The sequence below is a fragment of the Rhinolophus ferrumequinum genome, chromosome 26 (genome assembly GCF_004115265.2).
Source record: "Rhinolophus ferrumequinum isolate MPI-CBG mRhiFer1 chromosome 26, mRhiFer1_v1.p, whole genome shotgun sequence".
NCBI classification, from domain to species: domain Eukaryota; kingdom Metazoa; phylum Chordata; class Mammalia; order Chiroptera; family Rhinolophidae; genus Rhinolophus; species Rhinolophus ferrumequinum.
In genome coordinates this window covers 10,403,390-10,419,024 of record NC_046309.1, presented here as the reverse complement: position 1 = coordinate 10,419,024, position 15,635 = coordinate 10,403,390, and the positions used below count along the sequence as shown (strand labels likewise).

The window sequence follows — 15,635 nt, the reverse complement described above, 5'->3', positions numbered from 1 at the left end:
AGCCTTAGATTCAAGGCTTTAATCCACTTTGAGTTCATTTTTGTCTGGTGCCAGACAGCAGTCTAGTTTCATTCTTTTGAATGCAGTTTCCCAGTTTTCCCAACTCCACTTATTGAAGAGACTTTCTTTTCTCCGTTGTATGTTTTTTGGCTCGTAGTCAAAAATTAGTTGCCCACATGCGTGTGGGTTTATTTCTGGGCTCTCACTTCTATTCCATTGGTCTGTGTGTCCATTTGAAACAATCTTATTCTACACCTGGCTCTTAGGAGTTTACCAAGCCAGGTGCCCTAAGAAATGACTTCGGGGCCAACTAACCCAGAGAGTGTCAGGGCACACTATCTGTCACGTCATTTTCCAGAACTTGGCCAAGACTACAAGTCAATTTCTCCAGTTACTCCAGCGTAATGTGGTTTGAGAGTAAACAAAGTCATCAATGATATGTTGCCACACTTCATTCCACAGGATTTAACAATGCAGAGCCACCCGGGGTGAGCCCTTCATCCAACACAGAACATTATCTGTTCTTTCTCACCTGGAGTGAACATTCATGAGAAAGTTCCTAATCTTGTAGAGCTTAGCCCCAGACAAGGAAAAAAGGTGTTTGAGGAAGCAGGAAATGAAGGAATAAAATAAATATAATCCTTCTCCTGAATTAGTTTGCATAACTCTATTGTTTAACTTTGCCGTGTAATTCTCAACACTAAATTTTATGGAATAAAAATTTGAATAAAGACATCTTAAAAGAAAAAGTGAATGGCCCAGAAGTTTATTCTCTTAAATATAGTACTCAAAATATTGGAAGAAAACATGAGTTTAGTGCCCCCTCCCATTTCTTAACCATTTTAGTATTTGACAATTAAGACCCCACGAGGTTGAAATAACTTGCCAGTGTAGTTCCTCTGTGACATGGTGAAGTCAAATCTCAAGGCTTGTAAGTGAATAATACATGGCTTCTTGCCTCAAGCATTCCACCGACCATCTTGCACAGGCTGATGTTAAATACACGACTGGTGCAGGAGGTGGCTGCAGCCGTCAGACCAACAGCTATTCCTCGGCTGTCCCATCCAGGATGTTTTTAAAGGAGAATGGAGAAAACTTGTAACCAGCCCCAACGTAGAACTTGTTCTGGAACTCCACCCTGTTGTTGGGGGCAAGAAAATGGGGATTAAACACATAGCGAGAGGCCTCTGCTAGTGGCCTCAATGGACCACAGCATCACCACCCGGCCCCCAGCACCCCACAAAGAAGCCCTCGCCCGTGCACCCCCGTCTGAAAGGCTCATGAGGAGCTCACTCCACGAGGTTACGAGTATGTGTCGTGTTTCGTTTCCATCCTGATCTGAAATCACAGGGCTCACACTGCTGAACAAACAGAACCTTACAGAACAGATACCATGTATGATCATTTATGTTTACGATGTTGCAGAGTTCATTTCTGCAATGACGTGGGAAGAAACGAGAACCTGAGACAGAGGACACTGTGATTCTCAACTCAACACATGAAGTGTAAAACCTTTCTTTATGAATAGCAGGCATAGAGGGAGGTGGACAGCATCAGTGAAAGCTAAAGACAAGCTGTGTCCAGATATACTGGATACATCTGTGAATGTCAAGGGCCTCCTGGGAGCACTTCCTTCCTTGCGGGTACCCTCCTTCTGCACCCAGTTTCCGGAGAGAATAGTAGCTTGTGGTATTCGTACGACTCCTGCACTCAGCCACAGGGGCCAAAGCTCCCAGAGTCACTTAGCAAGTCCTCTGCGAGCCTCGTTCAGATCTGTCATCTTACCAACACTTGAAGGTGTCCCTTATTTTGAAGCCCACTGTAATGTAATGAATGGAAATTTAAAAGAGAAGGAGTCAATGGGAACCACCATTTATTAGAGGGTGGCTATGCAATACACACCTATATGACATCACTGAATATTACACTAATGGGTGACGTTGCTAATGTCACACAAGTCAGGCGTGGAACCCGGTTGGCTGGCCCTACAGCCTATCCTCCCACCGTAGAGCACACGAAGCGTCTGCAGCGCGGACGCCCTTACCAGTGCAGTCGCAGGGCGTGCAGGAAAGCAGAGAGCCCCTCCATGATGAGAAGGATGGCGACTGTCAGAACAGCAAATATGGCGAAAATGATGAAGACCCCGACGAGGCCTCCCCAGCCTCGTAGGCGGAGGCCGATGTTCATCACCATGGTCCACAGCACTTCAGACAGCTCTGCAAGAGGCAAGAGAAAGAGTCTCACCCACGGGGCTCCTCTGGCAAACGCAGGTCATCCTGGATCTGCAGACCCGAGGAGTCAGCGTCTCCACTCCCGGGTGAGGAGTCAGGCAGGCGTGCCCTAGGGCCCCACATGACATGGTCCACACAGTGGGGGAGTTTCCATCAGGAGGACAAATACACGGTGGCACAGTGTGCACCAGGGAAAGTGAGCCAGCTATAGCGAACGAAGCAACGTAAGGAAATCTGAGTAACAGAGTGGTACGCCCAAGGAGCAAAACACAGAAGAATACGCGTAATATGACTGGCTATGGACTGGATCTGTGTGTCTCCACCCGCCTCTACATAACGATGGTATTTGGGGATGGCACCTTTGGGAGGGGAGTAGGGTCGTGAGAGTGAGGTCCTTATGACAGTTACAGAATTACAGTGCCAGACCTACTGAAAACAAAAAAGGTGATTTAGTCCTAAGAAAGGAGAGCCATTACAGAGCTAAACTTGCCAGAAGTAACCCACGGAGAAGGCACTTTTACCTACATGCCCACGGCCTCATTACGACCCTGATGGATGCCTCACTCACCTGCATGAGCCAGGCTGAGGGCCCAGAGCCGGAGGTAAGAGGCGGTGTTGGAAATGCAGCCCAGGCAGTATTCGATCGTGTGGATGGCTTGATGCACGAATATGTCTCCAAAATTGAACTGAAAGAGAATTGTTATTCTAATACATTAGGTACTTTCTACAGAAAAGGTACTACAAACGACACACAGATAAGTCAGACAGATCAGTAAGACTATGGACAGTTCTGGTTGAACTAGGGGAAAGTAACCATTAATATACTGTAGAAAGAAAATTAGCAGCACAAAGTAGGGTATAGTATGTGTGCTGTAACATTTCTCAGAAATAGTTGAAAAGGTTCAAAGAAGAGAAACTGGTTGGTCAGGGGAGTCGTCAGAGGACGTGAGATGTGTGCTGTGCCGTGAGGATGGGGAGAGATCAGAGGACAAAGAGAAGCAAGATCATTCCTGGTGAAGAGAAGGACTCCTGGTAAGGAAAAAGCCGCTCGGTGGGGTCAGCATGAGGGAAATTATGGGGAAAAACAGTTCGGCTGGAACTGGGAACTTGTGTAGGCGAGATGCAGAAAACGGTACGCAGGTGTGAAGTTTCAGGAAAGGCCAATGATGGACAGAGTTGAGAAAATAACCTGGAGTCAATGAAGAACCATAAAAAGCATCTGAATCGAAAGTGGCCAGAGGAAATAAGGAAATGTTTGGGGGAAGATTAATCTGGTTGCAATCTGGTTGCAAAAGGGAAAGGAATGCCGGTAAAAAACCAGTTTGTCGGTCAGTTTAATAATCCAGGTACGAGGGGAGAAGAGACAAGACAAGGACAGTTCACTGCTTCCTTCACGTGCTGTGACAACTGTGGAGGAAAGAAACAGTTGCTTCCCTCAAGAGCAAGAGCTCAGAGTCTAACGGGGAGAATATGCAAACGGACGGTTACCACCCAACAGTATGGGAAGTGCAGTCATCAGGGAAGTGCAGGATTGTGGGAACCCAGAGAAGGGTCCCCTACCCAGTAGGGGCCGGGGTCACCCAAGGCTCTGAGGTCCTTGAGTCTGAGTAGCTAAATGAATGGCACTGACAGAAATGGAGAACCTGGAGAAGATGAGTAGTCGATTCTCAGACATGTTGTATTCCAGGTGATAGCTGCCCGTGTATGACGAATCTCTCAGCACACAACAGTAGAGGCAGAACAGGCTCAGAAGAAAAGTCCAGGCTGGAAAGGGACACCTGGGACCTCATCTGTGGGAGGAATGACACTGGGCGCTAAGAGGACTGAGAATATCCACAAGGGAAAGATCATAGGAAGAAGAGCTCCCAGCCTTGGGAAACATCTTCATTTTGAGATAAGAAAGAAACTCCCGCTGAAAAGAAAAGGTCAGAGAAGCAGGGGGGCGGGGGGACATGTGTCTGTAGTCAAGGATGGAGAGAGACTCAGAAAGGAACTGAGGGTGTTCTCAACGATGTCAGATGCTTCAGAGAAGAAGAGACAAAAGTCAACGCCTCTCAATTCAGCAATGAAAACAGCTAGGAGGAACTGAAGGGTGGAGGAGGCCAGAGACGAAGACAGTGGGCAGAGAGGGTCAGGGTAAAGAAATAACGTGTAGTGAAGAATTAACCCTGTTCAAAGAGAGGTCCAGCTTTGTCCTGGCTCCTAGGAGGCAACCTCTAAGCCCTCGGCATTTCCCAAGTGAAAGAAATGTCTTTGTAATTTTTGGTGAGCCCCTGGGACCACATGTGATCCTTTATGTGGAGGCTGGCCACACCAGAAAGACCAACCGTGTGTGGTTAGAGAGTTGGGGCTTGGAGCCAGTGTTACCAGCCCCATCGCCAGGGAGGGGAGGGAGCTGGAGGTTGACTATCACCACCTGATCAATCACGCCTGCATAATGAACCCCAATAAAATACAGGACACTGAAGCTCAGGTGAGCTTTCTGGGCTGGCAATGCTGTGCACGTACTGCTGGGAGAGTAATGCATTGCTAAGGACACAGAAGCCTGACATCTGGAATTCTCCCAGTGGATTCTGTCTATGTGCCTCTTCCTCTGGCTGGTTCTCATTTGTGTACTTTTGTTACAATCAGACTGTAAGTATAGCACTTTCCTGATTTCCATGAGTCAGTCAATAAATTACTGAACCTGAGGGAGTCTGAGGGGACCCTGAATTTATAACTGGCTGGTCTGAACGAGGGTGGTCCTGGAGTCCCCCAAACTTGTGGCTAGTGTCAAAAGTGTTGGGCAGACTTGGCAGTCTGGAGAACTGTGCCCTTAACCTTGAGTTTGGCTAACTCCTGGTGAGGAGAGAAGTGGGAGAGGACTTTGAGAGGGAAGCAGAGCCAAGACTGTGTTTGCCTCGTGATGGGAGACCATGCGTGATGATACCTGGGGGAGCCTGACGTTGCCCAAACGAGGGCAGCCAATTGGCGGAGGTGGTGTGAGAACAGATGAAGGAGGTTGTACTGAACAGGCTGGGACTTAGTGAGTCCAAAGACGTGTGCGTTGGATTGTAAAACCTTCCAGCAGGTCTGACCGACTTAGTACTATCAGTAGCCACTACTATGGTTACTCTCAGTACCTAGAATCTTGTGGGAAAAATTTTCCATCATCCAGATTTTTCATTATTCTAATTGACCTTCCATTAGTTCAAATGAATCTTTTTTTTTTTTTTTTTTAGTAATTAACGTCACCAGTGGAGCTCCTGGCAGCACCTCAGCATCACAGGAACCTGCCCCCACTCCAGAATCAGAAAAGAGCTCCAGTGAAAACCCCCAACCAGGTGCGGATTGTGGGGGACCTCTATCATGGCAGAAAAACAGCCAGCTGCCTGCCTCCGTCTGGGAAAATGTGGCACATTCCTGAGAGGAGGAGCCGCTGCCCTTGGACAGAGAAGGCAGGGAGGGGGGACAGAATCAAGCAAATCCTGAATTCACAGGAGAGGCAGATAATGTTACAATAAGTAGTCACCAAAGTGATGACAGAGCCAGGGTGCAGGCAGGAGGCGGTGGCGGCAGCTCTGCTGCTACGCCGGGGCGGGGTTAGGGGGTGGGAATAAAATCACCCACGTTTTGCTCCAGTATCTCGGGCGAGATTTGGGCTCTGCTCTCACGGTGTGAGGGGCACCGATGGGAAAGCTCATGATAAACGCAGCTGACTCCCAGGGGCCCGGTTCTGAGCCCAGGAGGACTCAGTAACATTGGGAGCTTCCTAGGTCACCAGATCTGAACGCTGAAACTCACCTCAGTCACAGATACAGCAGCACCTGTGCTAAAATATTACAGTACTCCTCGATTAGTGGGTGAGGAGCTGTTGCTCTGCTCTTTCTAGGCACTCCCTCTCCCCGGGGGCCTCCCCAGCTTCCCAAGACTCAACAATTACAGGCCTGCCACCAGCAGGGTCCTCTGGACCCTCCCAGCTCTGCTGGCTCTTAAGTATTTGACTACCGCCCCGGACCAGATCCGCTTCTGGAATCTGTATGAAGTGGGAAGTCTTCACAGGGTATCGGGTCCCAAATACCTCTTCTTCATGGTCATCCTGGGTCCCGTGAGCACCTGCAGAAGTGGCCTGATCACCGCGCAGGGAAGAGTTGGAGCTGTCACCTTCGATGTCCTCCGTGGCATGTCCTTGGATCATGGATCCCTGCAGCTGTCAGCAAGCAAGGGAAGGAAGTACTACGTTCATCTTTAGAATCAGAATCACAACAATTCTGTCCAAAATAAAGGCTTTCATTAAATATTAGCTACAGACCAGACACTGTTCTAAGCTCTGTATTACCTCATTTCGCCTAATCACAGTCTTTTTAGGGAAGCACAATGATCACCCTGTATTTACAGAGCGGTGAGCTACAGCACAGAAAGGTTAAGAAATGTGCCCAAGATCACACAGCCGGTCAGGCTCGTCAGCAGCAAAGCCAGGATTCAAACCCAGGCAGTCTGATTCCAGAGCATGTGCTGCAGGAGGTGCCAAATGATTCAGTCTTGACGGTAAATCAGCCCAGGGACAGGTGGGCCTTTCTATTGTTTAAAAAGATACACAGTCATGAAATCATCAGCTGTGCCTTCGACATACATGGCCTTGGGACCTAAACACTCAGATTTCTACAGGCAAAATCAGGACATGAATGACTGCTACGGTCTGAAGGTTTGTATCCGCCACCAAAATTTATATGTTAAAATCCTAAACCCCAAAGACAATAGTATTAGAAGGCAGGGCCTTTGGGAAGTGATTAGGTCCTGAGGATGGAGCCCTCATGAATGGGATTAGTGCCCTGATAAAAGAGACCCCAGAGAGAGCCCTCACCCCTTCCACCAGGAGAGGACATAACAAGAAAATGCAGACGATGAAGCAGGAAGGGGGCGCTCACCGGAATGAGCATCCTGGAGCCTTGATCTCAGACTTCCCAGCCTCCAGACTGGTGAGCAATACATTTCTGTTCTTTATAAGCCACCTGGTCTGTGGTATTTGATTATAGCAGACCCCCCAGTCTAAAACAATGACTTTTCCAACACAGATACACTTTTTGAAATAAAAACATCACTTTATAAAAACAGCTAAGAAAAAAAAAAATCAAACAAAAAAAAAAATCTAGCTGTAGTCACCATTCCATTTGGCGTGGTTTTATCCATGAATTTCAATAGAATATTTCTTTCAAGTCATTGTGAAACATAATGTCCATGTCCAAAGTTTTCCTAGAATGATTTCATGGGTGGGATAGTGCAATGTAGGCATGAAAGCATCTTCACCTTTCTTTCTTTAGCGAGTCTGCACCTAATATTGGCAGGGCCCAGGGCAAACATCATGATGGAAGTCTGCATGCCATATGTTTAAATATTTAACGGCTATAAATCCAGCCAACAAACTCCTAAATGAAGTATGTTCTAGCCTCCTATCTTGCTCAATAAATCCTCATAAGAATGTGAAAGGCCAGGTTCAAATTCAGAGTCTCAGAAGGGCTGGCCCTGTACCCTGGTACACCATCCTTTCATTATCACCTCTGGTTGCATCCTACAGCACGAGGGTCTTCCGTGCACATCTGTGCGCATGCCCTCCCACGACATCCACATTCCATCCACACTCCCCACACATGGGGCCCAGTGGTACCAATGCCAGTGGTGCGGTTGGCCCTTTGAGGGCCTGGAAGTGGGCTTGAGTCCATCTGGCCAGGAATTCCAGGGTGTCCGGTACCAAGAGGGGGTTCTGGGTAAGCCTTCCCCCTTGGCCACATGGGTTCCTTGTCCATGGTGAGGGAAGCGACTCAAATTAATATTACTTTGAATTCTTAAAATCCTATTTTCTCTCCCTCTCAACTTAAGGAAGAAAACACCAAAGAAGAAACAGAAAATAGTTTCTCCATTTCCATCCCAAACTCTTGCCTTTCTGGTCATATCCTGGAATTGGTTAAAATGAACAGGAATAATTTTGTAGAAAGAAGCATGATACGAGACTTTGTGAATCGTAGTGACTCCTCTTCCCCAGTCAAAATATACTTTGCAGTCCCCTTAACTCAGCATCTCACAATGTTTGAGCTGGGTGCTGTCACAAAATAGTAAGTCAATTTTAAATGAGTTACTTGCAACTTTCTAAAAACACATATGCCAAAAGACACGCACAGGATGTTAATAGCAATGCTATTTGTAATTACTAAAACTCAAACAAGCCAAATTACTATCAATATATGAAGAGGAACTAAATTATTGTGGTATATTGACACAAGGGAATATCATATAGCAAACACACACATGCATGCACACGTTCACACACACGCCCCGAGCAAAGTTTGCAAGACATGAGAGTCAAACATGCTTGCCATTCATAGAGCATTGTGCTAGAGCTAGGAAGGCCCCTAGGAAAAGTTGGACTCTGCAGAAGGAAGTATACCTGGAGAAGGCCAGTTACTCACCTCACTACTGTCCTGCAGACCCTGGTAAGCTCAGCGTTCTCTCTAAATCCTGGATTTCTATTTCCAAGAAACCCACATTCCTACCCACGGTGAGTGAATCGAAACAAATGACTCTTACCTGGGATTTCCGATGACTGGCTCTAAGAATTAACGGCTTGATCAGAAGCATCCATGGCACAGAAATCAAGGCCATAATAACAAAGAAAGTTTGCACTTCTTGCTGCAAGAACAAAATGGTAAGTTCCTGTCATTTTAAGGTAACCACACAGCATCCTTATGATAAAAATGCTAACTATAGGTCATCTCGGTGGCATTTTATTTTGAGAGCTCTAAAGCATTTCAGTGAATTCAGTCACCTTCATACCTTGACTATTCTAACTGCCGATAGAGAAATGCCAGTCCAGTGGTTCCCAGTGTAATACCGGGGAGGCACTGAAAACTCACCCTCTTTATTCCTTATTCTCTAAGCAACCCTTTAATATACAGTCAAACCATATGTAACCAGTCATTTGAACAAGAAGTACTCATGAGACACATCATAAGGGCAACTTTATTTGTCCCTGTAACTCTGTTCCATGGGAACAGTTAGCCTCTGGCCCTGGACCAAAGATGAGGCCGGACCCATGACTTTACCAGTCGTTTTGTGGTCACCCAAAGTTCTTGGGTCACTTTAAGTCACAAGCATTATCTCAATCAGTAATTTTATATTTCTAGTACAAGACAATTATCTCAGCTCTCTCTCTTTCAAAAAAAAAAAAGTCTTTCCTGTTATGAACCAATTACCCCCATGAATTTAATTTTTTTAAAAAGATTATATGTTATATATAATTTAGTTTTTATTTTCTTAATGTCTACAATGAACACATACTACTTTTGTATGATAATTTTTTAAAAATAAAAAACATTAACTAGTTGGAATTTTTAAATAAATATATGCTATGCTGAACATAAAAAAAAAACACAAAAAAATCCCTCACCATCTCCACCTGACACATGTTTTCATTGTGTGTGAGTTACCTAAGGGATTCTGGGAAACGTATGTAGAACTCTCTTCCATGTCTCTTTCTCACAATTCGCTTTGCAATGAGGCATCTATGGTTTTTATGTCTGTCTTGAAACCCAGGAGCGCTCCCATTTTAGGATCCTGTTACGTATTTCCTTTCTCACCCACATACCCCCGTCTCTTCTTTCATACGTTCACTAGTCACCAGTTTTGAGGAGTGACTCAAAGCTGCTATCATCGAAAGAACCAGGAGGCCTCGGAGGGCTTGGTCAGACCTAGTGAAAGGACTGAACTCGAGGTGCTCAGAGTAAAAGGAAAAAAATGGCTCTTCAGCCTTGACACATCTTCATCTGTTCTGGCCGAGTTCTTAGTGAGGCCATTTATTACCCCAATGGTAACAAGAATTACCGTGATGATAGTGGGAACATCTTATCTGTTCAACCTTCTATCCTCCTCCACTTACACGCTCCAAAGGGGAAGAGAAACCGATTGTCCAATTTTAAACGAGTCTTTCCCCCTCATGATGTACAAAGCAACTGGTGATTTATGTTTATCTGTTGCTCTTCTTCTTTGATATTCAAACGTGGCACCAAGACAGCCAGGGCAGTGCTGGCAAGGGGCTGTATTTATCAACTTCCATTATCTCTTCCAGCTGTTTGACCCCAAAATGAGGTTATGGAAACTTCAAACTGTGTCAAGATCATTCATCTTCATACTAGGGCCTGGGGAAACCAGCCAACTCCCAACAATGTTTTTTTTTTTAATGGAAAAAAGCTGGAAACACCATCGACTATGCAATGCTCAGTGCATATTCCAGACTAAGTGTGGGCTTCAGTGTTCATGACAAGATCTAGTGACACATGAAACATTCGGTGAATCTGAGTCCTTTGCCTAAAAGAGAAGACCTGTTTGGGAAATCCAAGCCCACTTTCATTCAGACTCAAGCAGCGAGCACATGAACCTTCCAAATACATTCATTTAATGCTAAAACCTAGGGGTGGTTGAAGGTTACTACTGATGTATAACAAAAAGGTGCTATCACAGTGAGGTGCGATACCACAAGAGAGCTTTCAGAAGTATAGGTCTTCTCTCGTTATTACCTAAAATCATTCCTTATTATTTTCATAAAAAATTGCCCTGTCACACACTTTTTTCTTATTTGCTTCTATAGGGGAAGAGAACACAACTAGAAATCAAGCTTATGGGGATGTGTATGGCCATAGGGGGACCATGGCTTTCCCTAGGACACCCCAGATGAGCAATCACAGTCAGGTGACAGGTACACCACAGGGTCACCTGGCATTGGGACATTAGCCCTAGAGCTTAACCCACAGGAATCAGAAGTTATAGAAGTGGGTCTTCCTTTAGTGAAAACCTACCTTCAAGCAACATAATCAGGTTAATCACTGGGAGAAGCCAGAGGAAAAAAATTATTTGGGTTAGCAAAGAATTAGTCACTGAATTATATTTATATCTAGCTCCCAAGGGACATGTATTCTTTTTAAAAATAAAATATTAAGTTGATAATGAGGCTGAAAGAAATGGAAGAAATCAGAAGGGTAATCAAGTCCAGCTATTGGGAGGTACTGTCCACGAAAGAAGAGCCACAAGAAGAAAAGAGTAAGAAACACCTCCAACGAGCCACAGACGCTCACAGGACAGCCTGAGTTTGGTCCACAGTTTTCCACAAACCCACTACCCGCATGAACAGAGGGACTCCACTTCTTGACTCTATTTCCATTTTCTTTCTTGGGACCCTTAACTCGAGCTTACTTTTAGAATACGAGATTATCAAATCTTACGTGGAGCGTTTACAATTTCAAGCCAATTAAGTGGAAGGATTAGCTTTTCTTTCTTCGGACAACGTACAAGTCCATTTTCCCCCCCACAGCAATACCCGTCTCATACATTACCCAGACAGGAATAGCTGGAGCTACACCGGCACACCGCCCTCAGCCCTGTCCCTCATTTAATAAAAGTCCTGAAATGTAAAGACCTTGACTGGATGCAAAGATGGCTCAGTCTTGCAAATAATTACTCTCTGCAATACTCAAGAGTATGAGAGATCTTACATAGTCAAGTGCATAGCAGAAGAAAGAAACCTAGAAATACCTGGTGTTGGTACAGAGGTGCGTTTGAAGAGTCACTGTAGTTGAACATAAACATATTGATGAAGTGGATGAGGATGCTTGGAGCTTTCTGAGACACATGGACGTCGAAGTGGCACCACTTGAAAATGATCATGAAAACCAGGTATCCAAACAGACACAGCATAAAAATCATCTCAGGAATAAATTGCAGAATGATGTTGAGTGTTTTTCTGAAGTATCTGTGGGTGGGAGACACACAAACGAGATAGAACATTGAGATATCAGTAACTCATTGTTCTCCCCAAAGCACAACATGTTCACTGCATCCACTGCCCTGGGAAACAGCCAGTCACGCACAAATGGAAAAGAGAAAGTGCTTTTGTACAAAAGATTCCTGGAAAACCAGGGTCTAGAAGGTGACATCTGAAACAAAGGTCACGCCCACACCGACAGTTGGTGATTTGGCCAAAGCTTCAAATGCAGGCCCAGCTTTTATCAACACATTCAAAGGCACAAAGATATAGAAGGGCGACTTAGAAGATTTCTCCTAAGAATGCCCTAAGACAGGTCAGCAAACTATGGCCCTCACTCTTCGTACAGCCTGCAAGTTAAAAATGGTTTTCATATTTTAAAAGGGCTGGGGGTGGGGGAAATCAAAAGAAGAAGAATATGTTTGACACGGGAAAACTATATGAAATTCAAATTTCCGCATTCCTAAATAAAGTTTTATTAGAACATAGCCACACTCACCCGTGTACGTATTGTCAATAACACTTTTCTCGCCACTACACCAGAACTGACCAGATGTGACAGAGACTGTCTGGTCTGCAAAGCCTAAAATATTTACTAGGTGCCCTCGTCCTTCTTGGGCCTTTCCCACCGGGGGTCACCACATGACTAGCTCTGGCCGATGAAATGGGAATGAAAGTGGCAGGTGTTCCTTCGAGGAGGAAGCTTAAGCGTCAACATGTAATCGACCACTCTCCTCCACACATGGCAACTGGCAGTGTTCCAGCTGGTGGCTGCCCAGGACCCACGGTGAGGATGACAGGAACAGAGCCCCCAGTGGGCCCACAATGGACATGTGTCATGGTCTTGAGCTACTGAGATTTGGGGGTGTGTTACCACACAATAACCTAGCTCATACTGACTACACAATCTCGGAGATGTCAAATAACACGTCCAGCATCACACAGCTATTAAAAGTTGGAACCAGTACTTAAACTTCTGATTCCAAACTTGTATCATTTCTGTGGTACCATGCTGCCTGCACTCACGCCTAAACTACCTGGCAGGTGGGGTTTCAGCAACACCTACAAGCTGCCATGTCCACACAAGATGCTTCTGAACAGGCAATTTGAAGCTGTTTTCAAAGATTTATACCTTTAGCATAAGTAAGCTGGAGAAGCTTTCCAGAAAGGGATCTTGATAGAAGGAAAGGAACAGCCAAAGAAGTGGAAGGGTGCTGCCCGTAGGAAAAAATTACACCAAAGCAATTCAGAATCTGAGGGCACTTTGGTCAAAACGCATACGTCCCCATTTGCACACTGGTGGGAGCTAAGCCTGGATGTAGCACCAAGGCAGGTCTTTCAGGTTCGGGGGACACGAGGTGCTGGGGGCCTGCCAGCCTCTTTCCAAACCCTCAAATATATGTGAAGTAAAAGGTGCACTGACCTTTGAGGGATTCAGCTGAGGAGAAACAGAGGTGCCATTTCTGGCAAACCAGCTTGTCCTGGCTCAAGCCAAGAGACATGGAAAGCACTCCCATAGGAAGTACACTCACACAGAGGGACACAGAGTGAACTGGTGGCTCCATCCCTGTCACTGTGGGGTCAGACCAACAGGTGGGAAGTTAACCATAAAACTCACATGTGATTGAAAAGGCTGAGAATGACGCCGAAAGCCATCTGGACGATTCCCAGGATAACCGACATTTTCATCTTATAGGAATTCAGGAACGTTAGTTTGTTTGAAGCCAAATTCCAAATCTGGATGGGAAAGGTGACCAGAAACACATGAGACCGGAATCTAGACGCTCAACTGGAGTTGGGGGCGACGGCACTGTTTCCCCTGAGGAAGTCAGGCTGGGAACCATGTTTTCAAATTTCAGTCCAGTTCAACTCACGTATTTTAGGTTCAGAAAAGGACCAAGCCCCTTATAAATGCAACTCTGATGACAAAAATGTCAGAACTATTAGTACCACTAGTAAAATATCAAGTGGCTGAAAGGAAACTGGGGAGAAAAATCCTGTATGATTTTTCCCTTGTTCTAAGTGAAAACAGATTCTGAAGTATTATGGAGATCGCATCCTTGCCTCAGTTCCCGCAAGAAAGGTGTAGCTCTCTGGCTCATGAATTTATCCAATCCTTTCTTAATAATACCACCTTTTACTTTGAATTCCTATGCCACTTCACATTAAAAAGCATTTTCCAGGCCCTTGTCCAGTAGCCACTCCTATAGCCAATATTTATTAGCACTATGGGTAAGTCACGTCCCTGCCTCCTACAAGTGCCCAGTTCACCAAACTTGCAAAGCAAGAGCCACGTGCATGTACCTGCCTGCCCCAAAGGAGAATGGCACACAGAGCAACCACTCAGAGTGGTTAGGGGGCTGGTCAGGATCTCACACGGGTTAATGACCCGTCACTAAGGTTCTTCTTTCCCACAGAAATCTCAAGTTCCCCTGTGATTTCCAATCCCCAGTCCCCTGCAAATGATGCAAGTCCTTGCACCTACTTCTGACCCTTCTTGCACTTTAGGCCCATCCCAAACCACCTGCTACACACATCTTGAGAGTTTGCCTTGCTGCAACTCAAAGGTAACAACGCCACAAGGGTCGTCTCATCTTCCCGCCTAAAATGACTTCCTCCTCTCCAAACTGCTATGCTGTCAAGGGAACAACATCCACCTAGGCGCAGTGTCAATGCATTGTCACTGTGTCCCCTCCCCCATGCACACACAGGGGCAGGAAGCACATCCCACTGATTCCTGCTTTACAACGTCTCCAGCTGCACCATCACTAAGGAGGATGCTGGGAAGGGCAGGGGAGGGACTCCAGTAACAGGTGCCCACACACCAGAGTCTCCTCTACCCTCCCCATCTGCACTGGTATCTAACCTGCACCAAGCTCGCCCTCCATCCTCTGCCCTTCCTTTTGCCCACCTGGTTTATCAACCCCACAGGGTCACTCAGTGTGGTGAGCGCAGGGTACCCAGCACACAACAGACCCAGCCAAATCTGATCAACTATAAATGTTCACGGTTAAGAACCAGACACATACAAAGCTCCTGGAATGGACTGATCGCATTTCATTCTAACAAAACTTCTATGAGATAGATACAGTAGTCTCCCCTTATCTGCGGTTTCACTTTTTGTGGCTTGTTACCCATGGTCAACAGTGGTCCAGAGGTCAGAAAACATTAAATGGAAAATTCCAGAAAGAAACAATTCTGAAGTTTTAAACTGTGTGCCGTTCTGAGTAGTGTGATGAAATCTCACACTGCCACGCTCCATCTCACCTGGGATGTGAACCATCCCTTTGTCCAGTGTCTCTCCACACTGTACACACTTCCTGCCTGTTAAGTCACTTAGTTGCCGTCTTGCTCATCAGATCAACTGTCCTGGTGCCGCAGTGCTTGTGTTCAAGTCACCCTTATTTTACTTAATAACGGCCCCAAAGTGCAAGAGTAGGGATGCTGGCAATTCGGATCTGCCAGAGAGAAGCTCTAAAGTGCTTTCTTTAAGTGAAAACGTGAGTATAGTACAGTAAGATATTTTGAGAGACCACATTCACATAGCTTTTATTACAATATAGTTATAATTGTTCTATTTTATTATTATTGTTAATGTCTTAACTGTGCCTAATTTA

The 15,635-nt window shown here is 45.6% G+C and overlaps 1 protein-coding gene across 7 annotated transcripts in view; it reads right to left on the bottom strand.

Moving 5' to 3' along the window:
- Positions 1-106: 106 nt before the first annotated feature.
- ATP6V0A4 (ATPase H+ transporting V0 subunit a4) overlaps positions 107-15,635 on the bottom strand; it is a 60,530-nt gene continuing 45,001 nt past the window's right edge. For all 7 annotated transcript variants that reach the window (XM_033098815.1, XM_033098812.1, XM_033098811.1 and 4 more), the window contains 7 exons: positions 13,637-13,755; positions 11,790-12,006; positions 8,793-8,894; positions 6,292-6,420; positions 2,800-2,917; positions 2,045-2,216; positions 107-1,138 (listed from right to left, as the gene is read on the bottom strand). In XM_033098815.1, coding sequence (XP_032954706.1) covers positions 1,045-1,138; positions 2,045-2,216; positions 2,800-2,917; positions 6,292-6,420; positions 8,793-8,894; positions 11,790-12,006; positions 13,637-13,755 — 951 coding nt within the window. In that variant the 3' untranslated portion in view covers positions 107-1,044. The remainder of the gene's footprint in view (positions 1,139-2,044; positions 2,217-2,799; positions 2,918-6,291; positions 6,421-8,792; positions 8,895-11,789; positions 12,007-13,636; positions 13,756-15,635) is intronic.